Here is a 16,749-nt window from a genome sequence, read left to right on the forward strand (position 1 = left end):
TCAAGCTAATAGCTTTGAGCAGTGACACTCCCTGAAAGAAACAGTCAGCTTGCAACAGATGGCGAGTGAAAGAAGAGGGATGTGAGGGCTGTCTGAGTTAATGTCCTTGAGATGAACGGTATTGATAAAGCTGAGATTCTTTGGCTTGTCGGTCATCAGCCACACAATGTCTGAATTGTATCTGCATGTCCTTGAAGATATATAATATCACAAATAAATCTCAATGTGACGCGAGAAGCTTTCGTGTATTCATGAGTTATCTGCCGAAGCTGTAGCAGTGTGAGAAGAAGCTGAACAAAGGAGTGGGATATTATAAAATAACCTGTTATCTTCTGGGACATACAAGGTAAAATGTATGTCCCAAATTTTAAAGGGGTAACTCCTGCAGTTCAGTTTTGTACTTCCATAAAGCAGTTGGACTTGCGAGATGCCGATTAAAAAGAAAAAAAGAATCATCAAAATTAAGCAGCACAAACCAAGATATACTGGCTTTAAATCACCAGTATGATTCCAAAAACAATGGATTCCCACAGTGCAACTACATCGTGTTTTTCATTAGAGCTTCTGTGTCTGTTAACTACCCTCATCTTTTACACAGGTTTCACACAGGCTGATCATATCGCCTGTGTTACTTTCTAGGACTTCAGAAAGCTCCCATCAGAATCACACATGACATTGTACAGCACTTTTTACAAGTAGTGTTCTCCGTGACGAGTCGACTGCCCTTCATGTGTAAAATTGGTGGAGCACCCCTATAAGGCAGCTTGTTGAGTGTATTGTGCGATAGCAGAAGGCAAAAAGCCCCTGACAAAACAAGGTTTACAGATCCACGATTTGTATCCAAAGCCTGGTGGAAGAAGATGAAACAAACTGTTGGTGTCTGTTCAGTCTCAGACTCAGTCTTAAGAAAGCAATGCGGTAAATGTACTGTACGTGTTGTCTAAAAACTCTTCTCTTTGCCCTTTTCATGAAGCGCTGACTCTGATCAACTCAGACCAACCGTCTGTGCAGCCAGAGACAGAAGGAGCTGGATGAAATCATATATTTTACAATGAGAGTTCTACATACTACAGTGTTGACATGTTTAACAACACATTTTTGACATGCTCTTCTGCACTGAATGCTATCTAATCGAAATCCATTCCTGCGCATTGTTGACAAAGCAGCATATGTGCATCTGCCCTGTCTGGAGTGGATAAATCTGCCATTTAAAGTTAGTGAACGGCAAAGTCCCTCATTTGTCACTAGATAATCTTCCACGTATCCATGACGAAAGACAGACAAAGATCAAGATGATACCTGATAACCTCAGAAAATATGTCTACAGAACAATAGATTGTGGATGTGCCATGTTTTAAATAGCAGTAGAACTGGTATTTTAAACACAGTTAAGTCTTCTTTGGAATTGAACTACAGGCGGTGTATGTTAGGCAGTGACACAGTGAGAAAGAAATGAAGATGTGACATTGTTTGTAAGTTTCTAGGACCTGTCCTGACCCTGACCATGCTCATGGAGCACAAAAACAATAGGTTACTTTCAAGATATATTTTTTTAAAAACACCATGTCCTCATGATTTATATTAACTGGATGGAGGTATGTAAAGAAAGTTACTAATTTGCATGATGCAGATGTTGACCAGCCTGGCCTTGACATTTAGCTGTTATTTTGATGCTTAACTTGCTCTCTTTCTCTCTCTCTCCCCTTCAAACACACACACACACACACACACACACACACACACACACAGTCAAACCCCTCCTTGCCTTGCCCTGCACCAGCCCGTTTGTCTTCCTCTTCACATACAATCAAGCTCTCTCTCTCTCTCCAGTCCAGTCTCCATGACTTAAAGTAAATTTAACGTTAATTAGTCAGATTTTCACTCACCTGAAACTTTGGGGATATTTTTATGAGTGAACGAGAATACTGTACTTTTTTTTTTTGCTGTAATTCGGCGATGAAGATTTTATTTCCCCTGCACACTGGTACCATATTTTGCCGGTTGATTGGAGACGTCCTAACGCATATCCAGCTCTCTGGCCGATGGGAGCGGCTCCAAATGTGCGTCTGAAAAGGTGAGGATGCCGCTGTGGTGAGGTAGGCAAGTAAATGTCCGTCTCCCGTTACTGGAGCAAATGTATTCGAGGAGAAAAAAACACTAGAAGATTGTAGAGAAAAGCTAAGAAATACAATGGGATTAGTCTGTTTCCAGGTCAGTTGGGATGAATTTTGACTTCATGCTATGTTAGCTGAGTTAGCTAGTTAGCTAAAACTAACGTTGGCTGGCAGGTTCAACTACCCAATCTTACCTGCATATCAGCTTTGTTCGTTATGTTTTCACGCTTTAAAAGTTATTGTAACATGACATTTGTAATTGATAATAACTGATAGGCATTACTGGGCATTATACGACAGTTTGGTAGTTAAAACTTTATGACAGCCCTTTCTTAATTACTTTAATGTTAGCTCAGTTTTCCAGTCATAGTCTTGAAGGTTTAGGGAAGTTTAGGGTGGGCAACTATTATTTGCTATTTAAGTTAATCTGTCTTTGTTTTTTGCTTTTTTTAAATGAATCGATTAGTCTGTGACATGTCAGAAACAAGTAAAATAGAGCCATCACAAATTCCTGGAGCCCAAATCAAAGTTGTTGACCGACCAACAGTTTTTTATCATTAGAAAACTAATGATAAAAATTAGAGGGAAGCATCAAATGCTTGTCTGTTTTTTTTTAATTTTGTTTTAGAATCATCTACTTAAACGATATAAGTCTATCATCAATATTGCCAGCAATTAGTTTTAAGTGAAACTTTATACTTTATATTTGCAATACTATGCAGCTGTAAGTGAGAAAGAAATTTAACTATAGTCAACAGGCAGAATCATAAAGTGAAAGCTTTATGATTTAAAACAAGAACAAAAACATTTACATTTGCTTGTTGAAAACACAGATCAACTGTCAGTTAACAAATATAGTGTTAGCTATAAAAACTGTCAGGAATTTGATTAAATAAATGTTTTTGGTGTTATCTCTCTTCGCTTTGCAGGCACTTGGGGTTTGAAATCTCTCCAGATTCTTGCTGGGAAAACAAGGAGGATAAGAGGGACAAAACGAAAAAAGGGTAATAAGAATGATGACATTAATTCATTAGAGCCAGTGCTGCAAGGACATTAAAATTTAGAGCATTTTATTGTTCTTTTTTTTTTTTTTGTAATTAGGTGAAGTAGTTGTGGAGAAAGAGGAGGAGGAGTAGGACCAGCGGGGGTTGCTGTAAAATAGAAGTCAGAAGTAGCATGTTCAAAAATCGCTTATTTGTAGTTCACACAGTTAACACCCTGAATATATGTTACATCATAAACAGATTTTACTATTTGTTATTATTGTCACTTGGTCAAGTAAAATGCTAGAAACCTGGAATCTGTTTAAAATTAAAGGCAAATACTAAGTAGTTTATGGATTGTGTTTACTTCCACAGTAAAATAAGATTCTTTTAAATTCTTGAATTGACACTGGGCAAAATAATTACTACAACTGAATTGCCTATATACAAGGCAGCAGTTCTTCATTTGCTTCTGTAGTAATACTGGGTACTTCCCAGCTGGATATTTAATGGTTTTCCAGTGATAGTGTACTTGTATGGACTTTCTGCACATGGACAAAGTCACTGTCTTTGCTAGAGGCTGTGTCTATTTACTTGAGTTATTGTGACTGGATTTCATTTTTGTTCTCTCTTCTTGGAGCATCAGAGTGACCCATTGTACCTTAACTATGTCTGTATGACATGGCAGGTGTTGGTTGCATTTCGGATACTGGCCGTTTGGTTGTAGTGTACCTGGTTCAAGTCCAGCCAGGGACCTTTGTTGCATGCCATTCCCTCATTTCCCGTTTTTCCCCCTGTCAGCTTTCTTCTGTGTTGTGTATATCTAATGAAAAAAAAATACTCCCCAAAAACAAGGTTTTACAGTTGCCTTTCAAGTTAATAATGGGCAAGCGTTTCATACTCAGAAAGTGGAGCATCACTTAAACTGTGTAGAAAGAAACCACAACCCTTCACATTCACAGCTTGAAGCCTTCTTACATAGGCATGCACACGGGTGGCTGCTCTTTTAACTTACACTCCTCAAATAGTTCTTTTACTGGCACTGTAGGAAACTGGAGGCTGGTGGTCTGGGGCTGGAAGACATCTGGAGGAAAGTGCACTGTAACAGCTTCAAGCATTCAGTGTGGCACTGCTAGCAACCTGGACTATGGAGCTGTTAGTACATTTTTTAAACTAAGCGGTTTTATGCAAATACATGAAGTATATGTGAGGTTCATTATCTGGTCGACCTACAACAGATTTTAGTCGTTTCCTGACAGCAGGGTCTGATTTGGTGCATGTGTGTTTAATAAGAGAGGATGATATGTTTATCAGAAAAATCTGCTAACAAAACTGAAAGATAATCCCTGTTTTCCTCCCCGAAGAAGTCTGGTAAAGTTGGGGGATTGTAACAGCTGACACAGAACAAGATACAAACAATAAGGGAAACCACTCATCAAAATATTTACTTGAACGTTTATACGGTCTGTGACTTGAACAAAACTCCACAGGGTACATTTAGATTTATTGAAAATGCAAACAAAGCTCTGATACCTACTGTCACTGTTACTCGCCCTGATCTGTTGATGAGTCACTTATTAATTTGATTCAAGGTGGCCGATAGGTAGCCTTAACGTCTTTTGTGCGTGTTATTCTGAAGGTAACAGTGCATTCTTAAATTATACACACAAGATTTTTAGGACGAAAAATGCATGAGTCAATGGCAGGCAATTAAATTTGATTTGCTCTATGGTTGTGCAGCAACGTGATAGACTTTGCTGATGAGCTGAAAGAGGGAGTGTTCCCAGTTTCTTGCCTCCGCTCGACTTGTGTTTGGGTGGTGAAAGCTGTGCTACTGGGTCTCCAAATAGTACATTACACAACATGGCCATATGTGCAGTTTTAGAGAGTACGTGACTCTTAATGAGACAGTCTGGAATTTTTTTTTTCTCAGCTGAGTGAGACATGAGGAACATTGTTAACTCTTGTGTTAGTAACAGCTGGAACCTGCTCTCATGAAGGTGTTTTTAGGTAAAATGTCACCCTGCTTTTGGTCCAACACTGTGTGTTAACTCTAGGACCAAAACTGCAAGCAGATTTTAAAAAATGGCTTACTGATTTAAGCCCTAAACACTAATCAAGCTCTTTCTGTGTTTTGCTAAATAATATGATAAGATAATTAACTTCATACAGTCACTCAGAGCAACTTTGAGCCTTTGGCGTTTTTCACCTGCTTGTGTTTGTTTCAGTCTCTGTCCCCTGATGATAGATGATATCAAGTGGAGCTTGACTGTAGGAATATACACAAACCTAAGAAACCTTTTGAACTCACATGCAAATTGGTAGGTTAAGCAGAGGATTTCCAGGGTTAAATTTAGCATGAGGTGGTAGGGTTCAGTGGAGGACAACAATTATTTTGCTGGGTACCTATGAATACAACTGAGAATCCATGCAAAGTTTACTTTCTGCACTAACTTCAGTCATACAGATTAATTTGATCCTTTGCACTCCCTCTGCTGTGTCTGCTGCTTCTGGTAGTGCCATATATCTACTTAACCAGCCATCCAGTCTTCTCCCGCCTGTGCCTCAGAGCATCTCCAGCCCTCCTTTTCTAGCTAATTATGGTACACAGAACTGTGTTAGCATGTAGCCGAGCAGTATTTAGCACTGATGCTAGGGTTAGGGTTAGCTATTTTTGTCATGTTGTTCCATCCATTAATTTTAATCGCACGGCTTCACACATGGAAACCAAAGGTTTTCATATGTGAAAGGATTGCAGCTTGTTTTCAGCATGTTAAACAGGAATTTTTTCTTATATATTCATGTCACATTCATTAGGGACAAATGGCAGATTCATTTGAGGTAATGTCTATTCCACAGGGATATAAAGAATAAATAAAGGGCTCACACTTTTGAGAATGAGAGTTCTGTACCACATTAGCCTCCTCAAACCCTGTATATTACCACTACTTCCTCTGCCTTAATATTTAAATAAGTGTAACTTCACAAAATTAAATAAGAAGTAAATGAATGAATAGCTAGAACAATGGATTGACTGATACAATGAGTACATGATATCAGTAATACTTTAAATGGCATGAAATAAGAAAATGTCCTTATTTTTGATGACCTAATGTAAAATGAAAAACTCAGGGACATTCAGTTGACAATAGCAAATATGGTTAGACATTCCATTGTCGTCATTACTCTTCCCTTAGTGTACTATTGCCAAGGGTATGTTTATACATGAGCTTTAGGGCACAGCTATTAAAAGAATCAAGGATAAATGTGTTGCTATTGTTGAGAATTGCACTATTTGATAGCCATGTATAGGAAAGACAAAGTACTTTTCTGTGTTACAAACTGTATTTGGTTTTATGTAGGTGTGCTTTCATTGGTTTTACATCTGGCAGAAGAGCTCATACTCTTCATTGCTAACAAAGGGGGTAAAGAAAACTAAGAGAACAGAGTAGAATACTGTGTAGTGTCTTTATTTGTATAATAGAAACTGGTTTATTTATTTTGTGTGTGTGGGAGAGAGATGAGAATGTCTCACAGATTAATCAATAGTCTTTTTCATTTTTTCTCTCCATGGCTTTAAATGGTAAAAATATTTTACTACAAGGAGTTTTAAATGAAATATGTGTATTAAACATGTACAGATGAAAACTATTTCTGCTCTCTCCACAGGTGAGTAACACGAGGTGTGTGTTGCCTCTCGCTGTAGTTTCCGTGCCACTACCATGAGTTGGAGTTTCCTGACTCGCCTGCTGGAAGAAATCCACAACCACTCCACGTTTGTGGGCAAGATCTGGCTCACTGTCCTCATTGTTTTCCGCATTGTGCTGACAGCTGTAGGAGGAGAGTCCATCTACTACGATGAGCAGAGCAAATTTGTCTGCAACACAGGTCAGCCGGGTTGTGAGAACGTCTGCTACGACGCCTTTGCTCCACTCTCACACGTCCGCTTCTGGGTCTTCCAAATCATTCTGGTGGCCACACCTTCTCTCATGTACCTGGGCTATGCCGTCAACAAGATTGCTCGGACAGAGGAGCGGGCAGACGGTGGGGGAGTGAGTGGATTTTCACGGAGGAAACCCAAGAAGCGCTATCTTGGGGCCAGAAAGCAACACAGGGGCATTGAAGAGGCTGAGGATGACCAAGAGGAAGACCCAATGATCTATGAAACGGCAGAGGTGGAGAGCGATGGTGGTGGAGCAGCAAAAGGGGGAAGTGGTGATGGACAAGTCAAGCTCAAGACGCGGCATGATGGGCGCCAGCGTATCAAAGAAGATGGACTGATGCGGATTTATGTGATTCAGCTCTTGGCCCGCTCCTCGCTGGAGGTGGCTTTCTTGTGTGGACAGTATGCCCTTTATGGATTTGCTGTACCTCCTACTTACGTGTGCACAGACCTGCCCTGCCCTCACAGCGTGGACTGCTTTGTGTCACGACCCACTGAGAAAACAATCTTTCTCCTCATCATGTACGCAGTCTCCCTGCTCTGTCTGGCACTCAATATATGGGAAATGCTTCACTTGGGCATAGGTACCATCTGTGAGATTGTACGCTCCCGCCAGGTGCAGCTCCCTGACGAAGAGTTGTACGGACTGACACAGGGACAAGGAGCTCTTAGAGAGGCAGGACTTGGCAGAGACGAATACAGCAGCTACCCTTATTCCTGGAACGCACCATCAGCCCCACCTGGGTACAACATCGCCATCAAGCCTCTTCTGGTGTCTACAGGGAACCATGACAAACCACTGCCCGTTACTGATCTCGCTAATGCTAAGGCATGCCAGCAGAACCACGTGAACATTGCACAAGAGGAGCGTCAGCAGTACACCAGTAATGATGACAATTTGGGCAGAGTAAGGATGGGAGATGCCCCCAAAGTTGTTCAGAGGGACGTCCATCAGCCTCAGAACATGCTGGAAGCGGACAGTCAGGCCTACAGCCAGCTGCAGAGCCACAGCAACAACCACAGCAAGCTTCACCGTGAACACCGCAAACACCGGCAGACCTATAAACACGCCTCCAGCAAGACAGATGCAGACAGAGGCAGCAGCAGCACCAGTAGTAACAGCAAATACGGAGTGATAAAGGGCTCTGAGTGGATCTGAAGTACAGGCTGTGACTTTTTGTTATTCTTCAAACAATATGAAAGCTCCTCAGACCAACGCAGTATTTACATTTGTAAGTCTGATATTAAACTATAATAAAAAAAAAAAAAGACAGGGCAGCCACTTATCTTCAGTGATATTCATGCAATTAAAATAGTATGACAGTATTGTACTATTAAAATATTTAGTGAAAAATAGTGCCAAGATCCACCTTATACCAGCCCACTAATACCTCTCTCCTACAAAAACAAAACACTTAAAGGATTTGCCACACTTTTACATACCTAAACGTCCCCCTGACAATAAATAGCACATTTAATGTGGGAATATTATACGTATTGAATCAGTTTACACTAGTATGGAAAAAAATGTGTTTTTATTAGTATAAACATGTTAACTCCAGTTGTTCAGATGGAGAGTTGGTTTAAAAGAAATCTCTCCACTTCTGGGAAAAGACAAAATGTCCATGGCCTGGTTTTAATGTGTCAGCTTGTGATAATTTCACACTTTCAGTATTCAGTATTACAACAACTCAAAATAACATTTTGTTGAATAGCTTTTTCTGGAGGATGTTAGTTCTGTCTTTAATTCGTTGTGGATACCGGTATGCAGAGGTTTTCATGCTGTAACCTAAGGTGCCTTATTTAACCAGTCAAAGAGCTGCTTCATACTGACTCAGCATCACTGTTCAACAGTTGAATAATTAATTGTTTTCTACAAAATGTCCTCGTCATTATGGACCGAAAACAGAATCTAAGTCCTGTTGTCTGTGTGACTGGTTTCATTACCATCAAAGGCCTAAAATGTGGAACAGAATTGTTGTTTCTGAATATACAAAATTCTCTTTTTATTTTCACCAAACAGGTTTGATGGTGATTGATTGTTTTCCAAGCTTATAAAGAAGAAATGAGAGTGTGTGTTTTCACATGGTAATTTTACAACTTTTCTGTGTTATTTTGGGGGTTTTGTGCTTTTAAGGATTTTGAAATGTTTCTGTAATTGGATGTTTGGCAAAGTTTAATGACCTAATTCTGCTGTTCAGACTGTTGTCAGTGTTTTGTTGTCAACCTGTTACAGTTTTTGACATATGTGATGTTTGAAGTTTATGCTATAAAGGTTTTCTCAACCATTAGTTAATTACTTTGTGTTTCTGGCCTGTGTTTTTTTTTTTTTTTGTCCTGGTATGAAGAATTTCTTGTTATTGATACATACTTTCATTTTCAGATTTTCAAAGTGGAGTGCCATTAAGGCTTGTCCTTGGTACTGTGCCAGTGTTTCATTTTGTTGAAAAATATTTTTATGAACAAAAAATGCATGTTTTGAATAAAGAATTTGTATTTGTCTTGCTGTCTCTGTCTTGAATTTTATTGTAAAACATAATATTAATGTAGGTTTGCATCATGGTATGGGTGACACATTGCATGTTTAACTAACAATGAATACATTTAATCCATGTGAACGTATGGGTCACAGTTCACTCTATGAAGGAAAGTAGAAAGGTTCAAGGTACCAGTGCACAGTCACCACTGGGATTATTGTATTTACAGTCACACTGCTCTCTGCTGGGCAGGGAGGGGAAAACAAATATACATTTGCTTGAGTGAGGCTCCAGCTGACAAAGCGTATTTTCAGTCAAAGTTGTTCAGCGACTAGAGTAGTCTTTGTGCTGCGTTTGGGGTACTGTCACAACCTCGTGTAATTACAGCGGACCGCGTGAAATTGACTTTAGCGAGATGGTGTACACAGCGCTTGAAGGCAGCGTATTACCGGATGTGACGCCATGTCACGTTGACGTCTCCGCCAGTGTTTTTAAAAAAGCGGCGGTTGCTGCTCCACATTTTGGTGAATCGGAAGCATCTATTTCTTTATCGCACTTTTCCAGCACATTAATTAAACGTAAGTCTTTCTTTCGTTTTTAGGCCTGACGATGTGGACAACCATTTACCAGACGATTAATCCTTATTAGAAAGTAGCTAAACGCTTTATATTGCCCAGGCGTTGTCTGTTTAGGGGAAAGCTAAGCTATCAAAGACCAGCTAACGCTAACTAACCACAGCTAAGTTTGTTGGCTAGGTGGCTAAGGCAGTGTTATGTTTGTACTGTAGTGAAGATGCAAAGATTCAAAAGGTTTATTGTCATCTAACGCTGCATGCTTTTTCGGCTGCCAGGCTATTAATAGGATATCTTATTTTTTTATTTACTCTTTGTCAAATGTGTATACGGGCTTCTGACATTTCATTAACACCTGTGTTTTGTTCTCTTTTCTCTCTCTCTAAGTAGGACCCTGGTGTTTGTACAGTAAAGTTGTTAGCTCCTTTACTGCCCCAGGATCATGCACCAGCAGCAGTATACAGAGGAGCGAGGCCTTCTGGGCAAACTGTGTCCTGGGGAGAAGAAGCTGGAGGGAAAGACGTTCTACCTGGACAACGTGAAGAAACGCTCCACAGCACTGCTTTTGGAGGCCATAACTCTTCTAGGAGGGGTAAGCTTGAATGAAGATGGTATGCCTGTGGATACTATGATTTTTACAGATGCTGTGAACATTGGTTGTTTATGTACAAGGTTTATTTTCAGGTTTTGCTCTAGGCAGTTGCATCCCAAATAACGCATTTTTTTTTGGGTCAGTCATGCACCTACTGAAGCCCAGTGAAGAATTCTGACCATGAAAGATGTCTCTCTGCAGAAACTGATGAGTGGATGTTTTTTTTTTTCCTTCTGAAGAGGGTCGAGAGTTTCCTGCACAAGGATGTGAACTTTGTTGTGACTGGAAGCCAAGAGGGTCTGAAGGAAGAGAGGTGTGTGGTTACCAAAGATGGGGCAAAGGGGGCGAGTGAAGAAGCCCAACATCCTGTTAAGTGCCGGGAGAGTGTCCTCAGCAGTGAAAGACAGAGACCAGGAACTCCTCGACCAGTGGTACTGTACCTCAGTCAAACATGTATCCAAAGTCTTTTTGTAGCCACTGCTCAAGCTTAGAAGGGTGTTGGTACTCTAGAAATATTACTGCTACTATCACCTAATAATTGGAATAGAAAAATCACTTAACTCTTAAAATGTTGTAGTCTAACCCTAAACCTTACATTTACGTTGATGCTGATTCTTTTAAATTTATTTATATCATTAGGAATTATTTTCCTAGATAATATATTTCAACAGTCTAAATTAGCTGTAACTGTTCAGTACATATTTTTATGTGAATGAAAAAAAGGTAAAAAATATGTTTTTATATTAGTTTATATTTGCTCTTTACATTTCTTGCTGTAAAATTTAAAGGTTAATACTTAGATGCTATTTAGTGCCCTGATACAACCTATATATCTGTGCTGTATTTTTCTCTGCAGGCCTGTGGCAGCCGGGGGAAGGCTCTGCTTGAAAGAGCCATTCGCAATAATGTAAGTCAGTCAGAACTAGAACATGGTTTATTGTTTAGATCTATGGCCTTACAGTTCTTGTTTGTGGGATTTGGTGATATTATACTGAGTTTATCGCGATTTGATTCTGATGGATCTGTCTTGTAGGAACGACTGCAGTGGAGCAGTGTTTTGGCCAATGCCCAGTCATGGGGGGTGAAGATTTTGTATGTGGATGGTATCCTTTTACCTAACTCAAGTGGTAACTGCAGAGGAAATTCTTGCAGTGTCTGACTTTGGATGTGTTCACTTCTGATGTGCTATGAAGCTCTTCTCACAGCAGATGGCGCCATATGCGTGCTTAGTTTTTGTTCTTACTGGAACAAATGAGAGAAGTCTGCTGTGAACCAGCGTAGACATGTCTTAATCACAGAACAGGGTTTGAAAATTTGGTATTCTTCCTTAATGTGGTATGAGATGTGCTTTTATATCTGAAACAACTGACTCGAGAGAGCTTCAGTGTGAAACACAAGAGGCCGGAGGTAAGATTTCACTTACAGCAGTTAATATTTTAAAAATCAGTTAAGTAAATCTTTTATGAATGAATCTGTTTGCTCTTTTACATTAATGTCTTACTGTAAATTTTACTTTTTCAATGCAGAGGACTTACACCAAACAACAAGGATCTTCTGTTGTCAAAGGTTAGTTTATGTTTATGTGCTATTAATGTGTCTATATCCCTAAAATGCTTATTGCTAATTTCTGTCAGTACAAGTGTTTGCAATAATTTTATTGCCTTTTCTGTTCCTCCTTACTTGTCCTTGTCCACAGCTGCAGCTTTAAGGTCTCCATATCTTAAAATTGAAGATTCATGCAGGTGAGTTTCTTACCCAGTCCAGTGCAGTTTCTGTTTGTTTTTTCTCTTTCAGAAGAGGGGGGTTTGAGTCCAAGTGTCACACAACACTTATGGAGGAGAAATTCCTCAAAATTTTCTTTGACCTCTTATTCCAGTACGAAGACAGCCCAGTCCTGCTCTATAATATCAAGACAGATAAGCTAGAATTCAGCGAGGCAAAGGGGAGTTACATTTTAGGCCTGCCTGGGTTCATGTAAAGGTTCTTTAGTATCAGATTAGATCCTTTTTTGCAGTTGAAGCATAATGACAGTGAAACAACAATTGGTGGCAGTGACCCGTCTCTGTGCTTCTGCCCTTCCTGCCCCACTGGGTGCAAGTTCTGGAGGTTTGCATTTCAGCCCAGATGATTTTCTTAATTGAACCTGTTAAGGAGTCCCATCATGTAATGTGACAACCGCCCCCCCCCAGCGATGACGCTCCCCAGGAGCCCAGCGCACAAGCAGATACGATTTCTATTCGATGAGGCTTTGTAAGCTCCACTGCCTGCTCCTGCAGGGGATCTCTATGTGTTAACAGCTCTTTTCATTTGCCCTCTCATTTCAGTTAATTGAAGTGCTCTGGCTAATGCGTAGGCCATTGCTATGAGAAACTGAACCCATGACATCTGAAACAGTTGAATAATTAGCCTAGCTGGGGTCGATCTCAGATAAGACTGAAAAATTGTCTGAAATATTTCCAGTGTAAGAATAGGATAATAGTGATAATAATAAAGTTATAATATTGTTCTGTCTGCATTCAGATGTGCAGTGTCATTGGATTGTGTTTTTGTTTTTTCATTTTTACTTTTTTTTTTATGCTAAAACATTATTTGATTTTTATTTTCTGTATCAAATTCTGTTGCTTTGTGATCTAACCAGGAAATACAGGCCCTTGCATATGCAGTCAATGACCTTCCCTTCTCTGTGCTACTTGGGCCGATTTAGTCCCTTTGAGTCTCCTCCTCCTCGGTTTGAAAAAAAGACAGAGCAAGGAGAAAATAAAACAAGGTTTGTTCAGCTGCGCTTGGCTCACCATTTACATGATGTTTGTACATTGTATTTATTTCCCACCTGGCTGTGATAGTAAGAAAACATGAAATGAAAAAAACTGAAATCCATTTAGAACGTGTTGTTTGATATTATTTTTTAAAAAAAGAGTATATTGAAGGGTTTATCATAACTGCTGTTTATTGTTTATTGATTAGGGAGAAGAAAAAAGCTGAGAGCAGCATTCAGGACAAATCCCAAACACCACTCAATTGTAACCCTTCACCGTGGCGGCCACGCAAAAAGGACACGTCATACTGTGAATGCTGTCATCAACCTTTCACTAATCTGGAGGAGGTGGAGCTCTTTTGAAAATGATTTTTTCAGATTTTTTAAACTTTATTTTATACATCTGTGACATAGTCTTTGATGGGATCTTTGTTGGTCCTTGCAGCACTTGCAGTCTGATCAGCACCGGATGTTTGTGCTGGATCCCTCCAACTACAGTGTGGTGGATCAGCTCGTGGCTGAAATGCTCCCAGGATTCAACCCCAATCCATCTCAACAGTCAGAAGAAACCTTGGACAGGTAAGTTTGATTATATTACCAAGCGATGTCCAAATGTTCTTGCAATTTGTTTGTTCACTGGAACACTGTGTTTTTTTCTGAGCTCAAATTAAGGATGTTTTGTATTTCTGATGTCCTCCTCCTAGACCACCAACTCCTTTGCCCATCCAGGACGTCTGTGAACTGGAGCCTCTCACTGATGTTGAGGCGGAGCGTGCTGTTCAGGCCCTGCATAGACAAAGTTCATCATTCAATACTCACATCTCCAGCCCGATTAAGGGTCCTCTCTCCATTGGTCCTACCAGCCCATCACCAGGAGTTCAGTTTCCCATCCCAAATCCTGCCCCACCACCTGCTGACATCCGGTCTTTCACTCCCACAGAGTGCCCTGATATCCAGCCTCGTGCTTCAAGCCCAGCCATGCCTGTACTGGATATTGAACCAGAAGCTCACACCTCAGCCATTCAGCTGCTGTCCCCATGCCCTGAACCCCCATGTCCATCCCCCAGCCCTTACTCAGTGCCCCCAACCCTCAGCCCACAAGTCCCGTATTCCTCCTACATTATGGAGCCGCACAGCCCGTACTCAGAGCCCCCTGTCCTCAGTCCTCAATGGTGCACTGCAGAGGAAGCCGAAGGAGTTGTTTGTGAAATGGACACTGCAGAGTGTTTGTCCGAGTTTGTCTCTACTGTCACACTTCCTGTCTCCATCCCACTTCTTCCCACTGTGCCTATGACAAATGCAGAAGAAATGAAGGGATCAAACCAAGACAGTTGTTTAGTATTAACTGGGTTTGTATGTTCCAGCACTGGTTTGGAGTGTGATACACTGACGTCATGTAGATCCCAATCCCTGCCTCGGCAGTCAGCTGTGGCGCCAAACTCCAAAAAACGCTGCCGGTCAGCGAGCCCTGAACACAACCACAGCAAAAGGAGGAGGATTACAGTGAAATTTGGCTACAGTTGTACATGGCCTGAACAAGGACATAAATCTACAAACCCAGAAAGTGACATTATGGCAAAGCCTGAGGACTGTTTAATATTTGACAAGACCTCTTGTCAGATGATACAGAGCTGTTCTCACCAAAAGAGCTCTCCGAAATGTACTGTGGAAACACTTGATTCAAAACGGGCTTTGACCACATTTTGTGTTCCCACTGTACAGAATTTCACATGGTCATCAAGTCAAATGAACATTCTGGGTCATGGCAGCACCTCTGTGTCTACTCCCACAAAAGCACAGACTTTTGATCCTCCACTTCAGTTCCCCAATGATAAATCTCAGAGTGCGCTTTCCAGCCAAGACTCTCAGCGTTCACTTTCCCACTCTACCTCGGTGTGCATCGAGTCAGCCCTCATCCCGGACTTTGCCACGCTCTCTCCATCATCATCAGACTCTGACTGGGACTGTGACCTGCTATCACGGCTGGTCCCGACCTCAGCCACTCCTCTGCTGCCCACTGAGCAGAGCTGTGAGCTCGACAAGGATCTGCTCCACAGGCCGTGCACCTGGATGCACGACAGCAGCTATGAGTCACGTCTGCACACTGTCCTTCAGCCGTCAGCCCCAGCGACCTCGCTGTGTGGGGAGGAAATGGACCCCTCTGTGTTTTCCAGGACTGTGGTACAGATTGTTGAGGTTCAGCACTGATGATTATTTTCTTGATCGTTTACAAAAACTGGAATAACCACTACTGGAAGATGCATAAGGCACCTGGAGTAGTAAGTCTTCCACTTTGCAGCTGCATATCCCACCTTAAGAAACGATGTGCAGCAGTTAAGCTCTTTAATATAAGTCACTGAAGTGTACACTGAATAAATATTTAAAACCTAGTGCAAATTTGCACTATGCACATTTTTATGCTTTGCTGACAAAGGTGCTTAGTGGATGCTGCATCTTCCCATGAATTTAAAGAGCATCCATGATCATTTTTACTCTCACCCGCTAATTCTCCTTGAGCACAGAACCTCAGCTATATTCTGTATGTTGTGCTGACTGTGGTCTCTCTGCAGCTATGTCCGGGAACACATGGTGGTATTGAGAATTTAATGAGGCTTTTCTGGAGGGGGCATTACTCAATTACTGTAAGTGCTGCTCCCTGGATCAGATCCCGATTGTACCGGGGATGATGGTCAAACAGGCGAAGCGTTGGTAGAGTGGAGGACTCGCACGACCTGCGAGACATATTGTCTGATTAATGTCAAACGGAACAGCTTTTCCCGCCTTCTGAGGGTGGGTCAAAGGACTGGCTTTGTCAAGGAGCGACGAGTGCTTTACAGTAGTGCATGGCAGCTACAGGGCAGGTTTTTATCTTGTCCCTTTTTGAAATGTGAAGTCGCTCACTATTAATGACTCACCATAGCTCATCTTAGTCAAAACCCCATGTTGCCCAGAGATCACAGCTTCTTCTGAATCTATTACATGGACATTTATAACACAGATGCTTAGCGCAACAAGCAACACAGTATGTGGAACTCTAGCAGTTCTCTTAGGAAAATGTGAAGTCAAATCTTGTATAGTATTTTTGAATAAATGTTTTTAACCCTAAATATTTCCTGCTACGTGTTTTAGAAAAAAGTTGTTACTTAGGCAAAGCAGAGCTAAGAACTCTGAGGGTTTGCTGAATGTAATTTCTCCTGTTAATAAATGCTGACGCTGCTTGTAGTGTAAAGGAGAGCCAAACAGGGAGGCAAGGATGGAGCAAGGGCAACAGTGGGTCGATGTGTCCCGTTTGGCTCATCAGCCCGGCTTCCAG

General features: G+C 41.1%; 2 protein-coding genes across 4 annotated transcripts; both read left to right on the forward strand.

The window, feature by feature from the left end:
* The first annotated feature begins 1,816 nt into the window (after positions 1–1,816).
* LOC121175498 (gap junction gamma-1 protein-like) lies at positions 1,817–9,541 on the forward strand. 2 transcript variants are annotated; one of them, XM_041029277.1, is made up of 3 exons: positions 1,817–2,074; positions 3,044–3,118; positions 6,767–9,541. In XM_041029277.1, the coding sequence occupies exon 3, from the start codon at positions 6,820–6,822 to the stop codon at positions 8,197–8,199; it is 1,380 nt and encodes a 459-aa protein (XP_040885211.1). In that variant the 5' UTR covers positions 1,817–2,074; positions 3,044–3,118; positions 6,767–6,819; the 3' UTR covers positions 8,200–9,541. The 2 variants fall into 2 exon arrangements, with proteins under 2 accessions (XP_040885211.1, XP_040885212.1); XM_041029278.1 differs by lacking the exons at positions 1,817–2,074; positions 3,044–3,118 and adding an exon at positions 4,146–4,252.
* Positions 9,542–10,015: 474 nt separating this feature from the next.
* On the forward strand, positions 10,016–16,488 carry dbf4b (DBF4 zinc finger B). Of its 2 annotated transcripts, none has more exons than XM_041029276.1 (12): positions 10,016–10,095; positions 10,480–10,681; positions 10,921–11,112; positions 11,538–11,588; positions 11,715–11,784; positions 12,024–12,088; positions 12,208–12,247; positions 12,378–12,423; positions 13,320–13,448; positions 13,646–13,784; positions 13,882–14,015; positions 14,141–16,488. In XM_041029276.1, the coding sequence occupies exons 2-12, from the start codon at positions 10,532–10,534 to the stop codon at positions 15,642–15,644; spliced, it is 2,520 nt and encodes an 839-aa protein (XP_040885210.1). In that variant the 5' UTR covers positions 10,016–10,095; positions 10,480–10,531; the 3' UTR covers positions 15,645–16,488. The 2 variants fall into 2 exon arrangements, with proteins under 2 accessions (XP_040885210.1, XP_040885209.1); XM_041029275.1 differs by having other exon boundaries at positions 10,046–10,095; positions 10,477–10,681.
* Positions 16,489–16,749: the final 261 nt, after the last annotated feature.

Source organism: Toxotes jaculatrix, chromosome 21, assembly GCF_017976425.1.
Source record: "Toxotes jaculatrix isolate fToxJac2 chromosome 21, fToxJac2.pri, whole genome shotgun sequence".
Taxonomy (NCBI): domain Eukaryota; kingdom Metazoa; phylum Chordata; class Actinopteri; family Toxotidae; genus Toxotes; species Toxotes jaculatrix.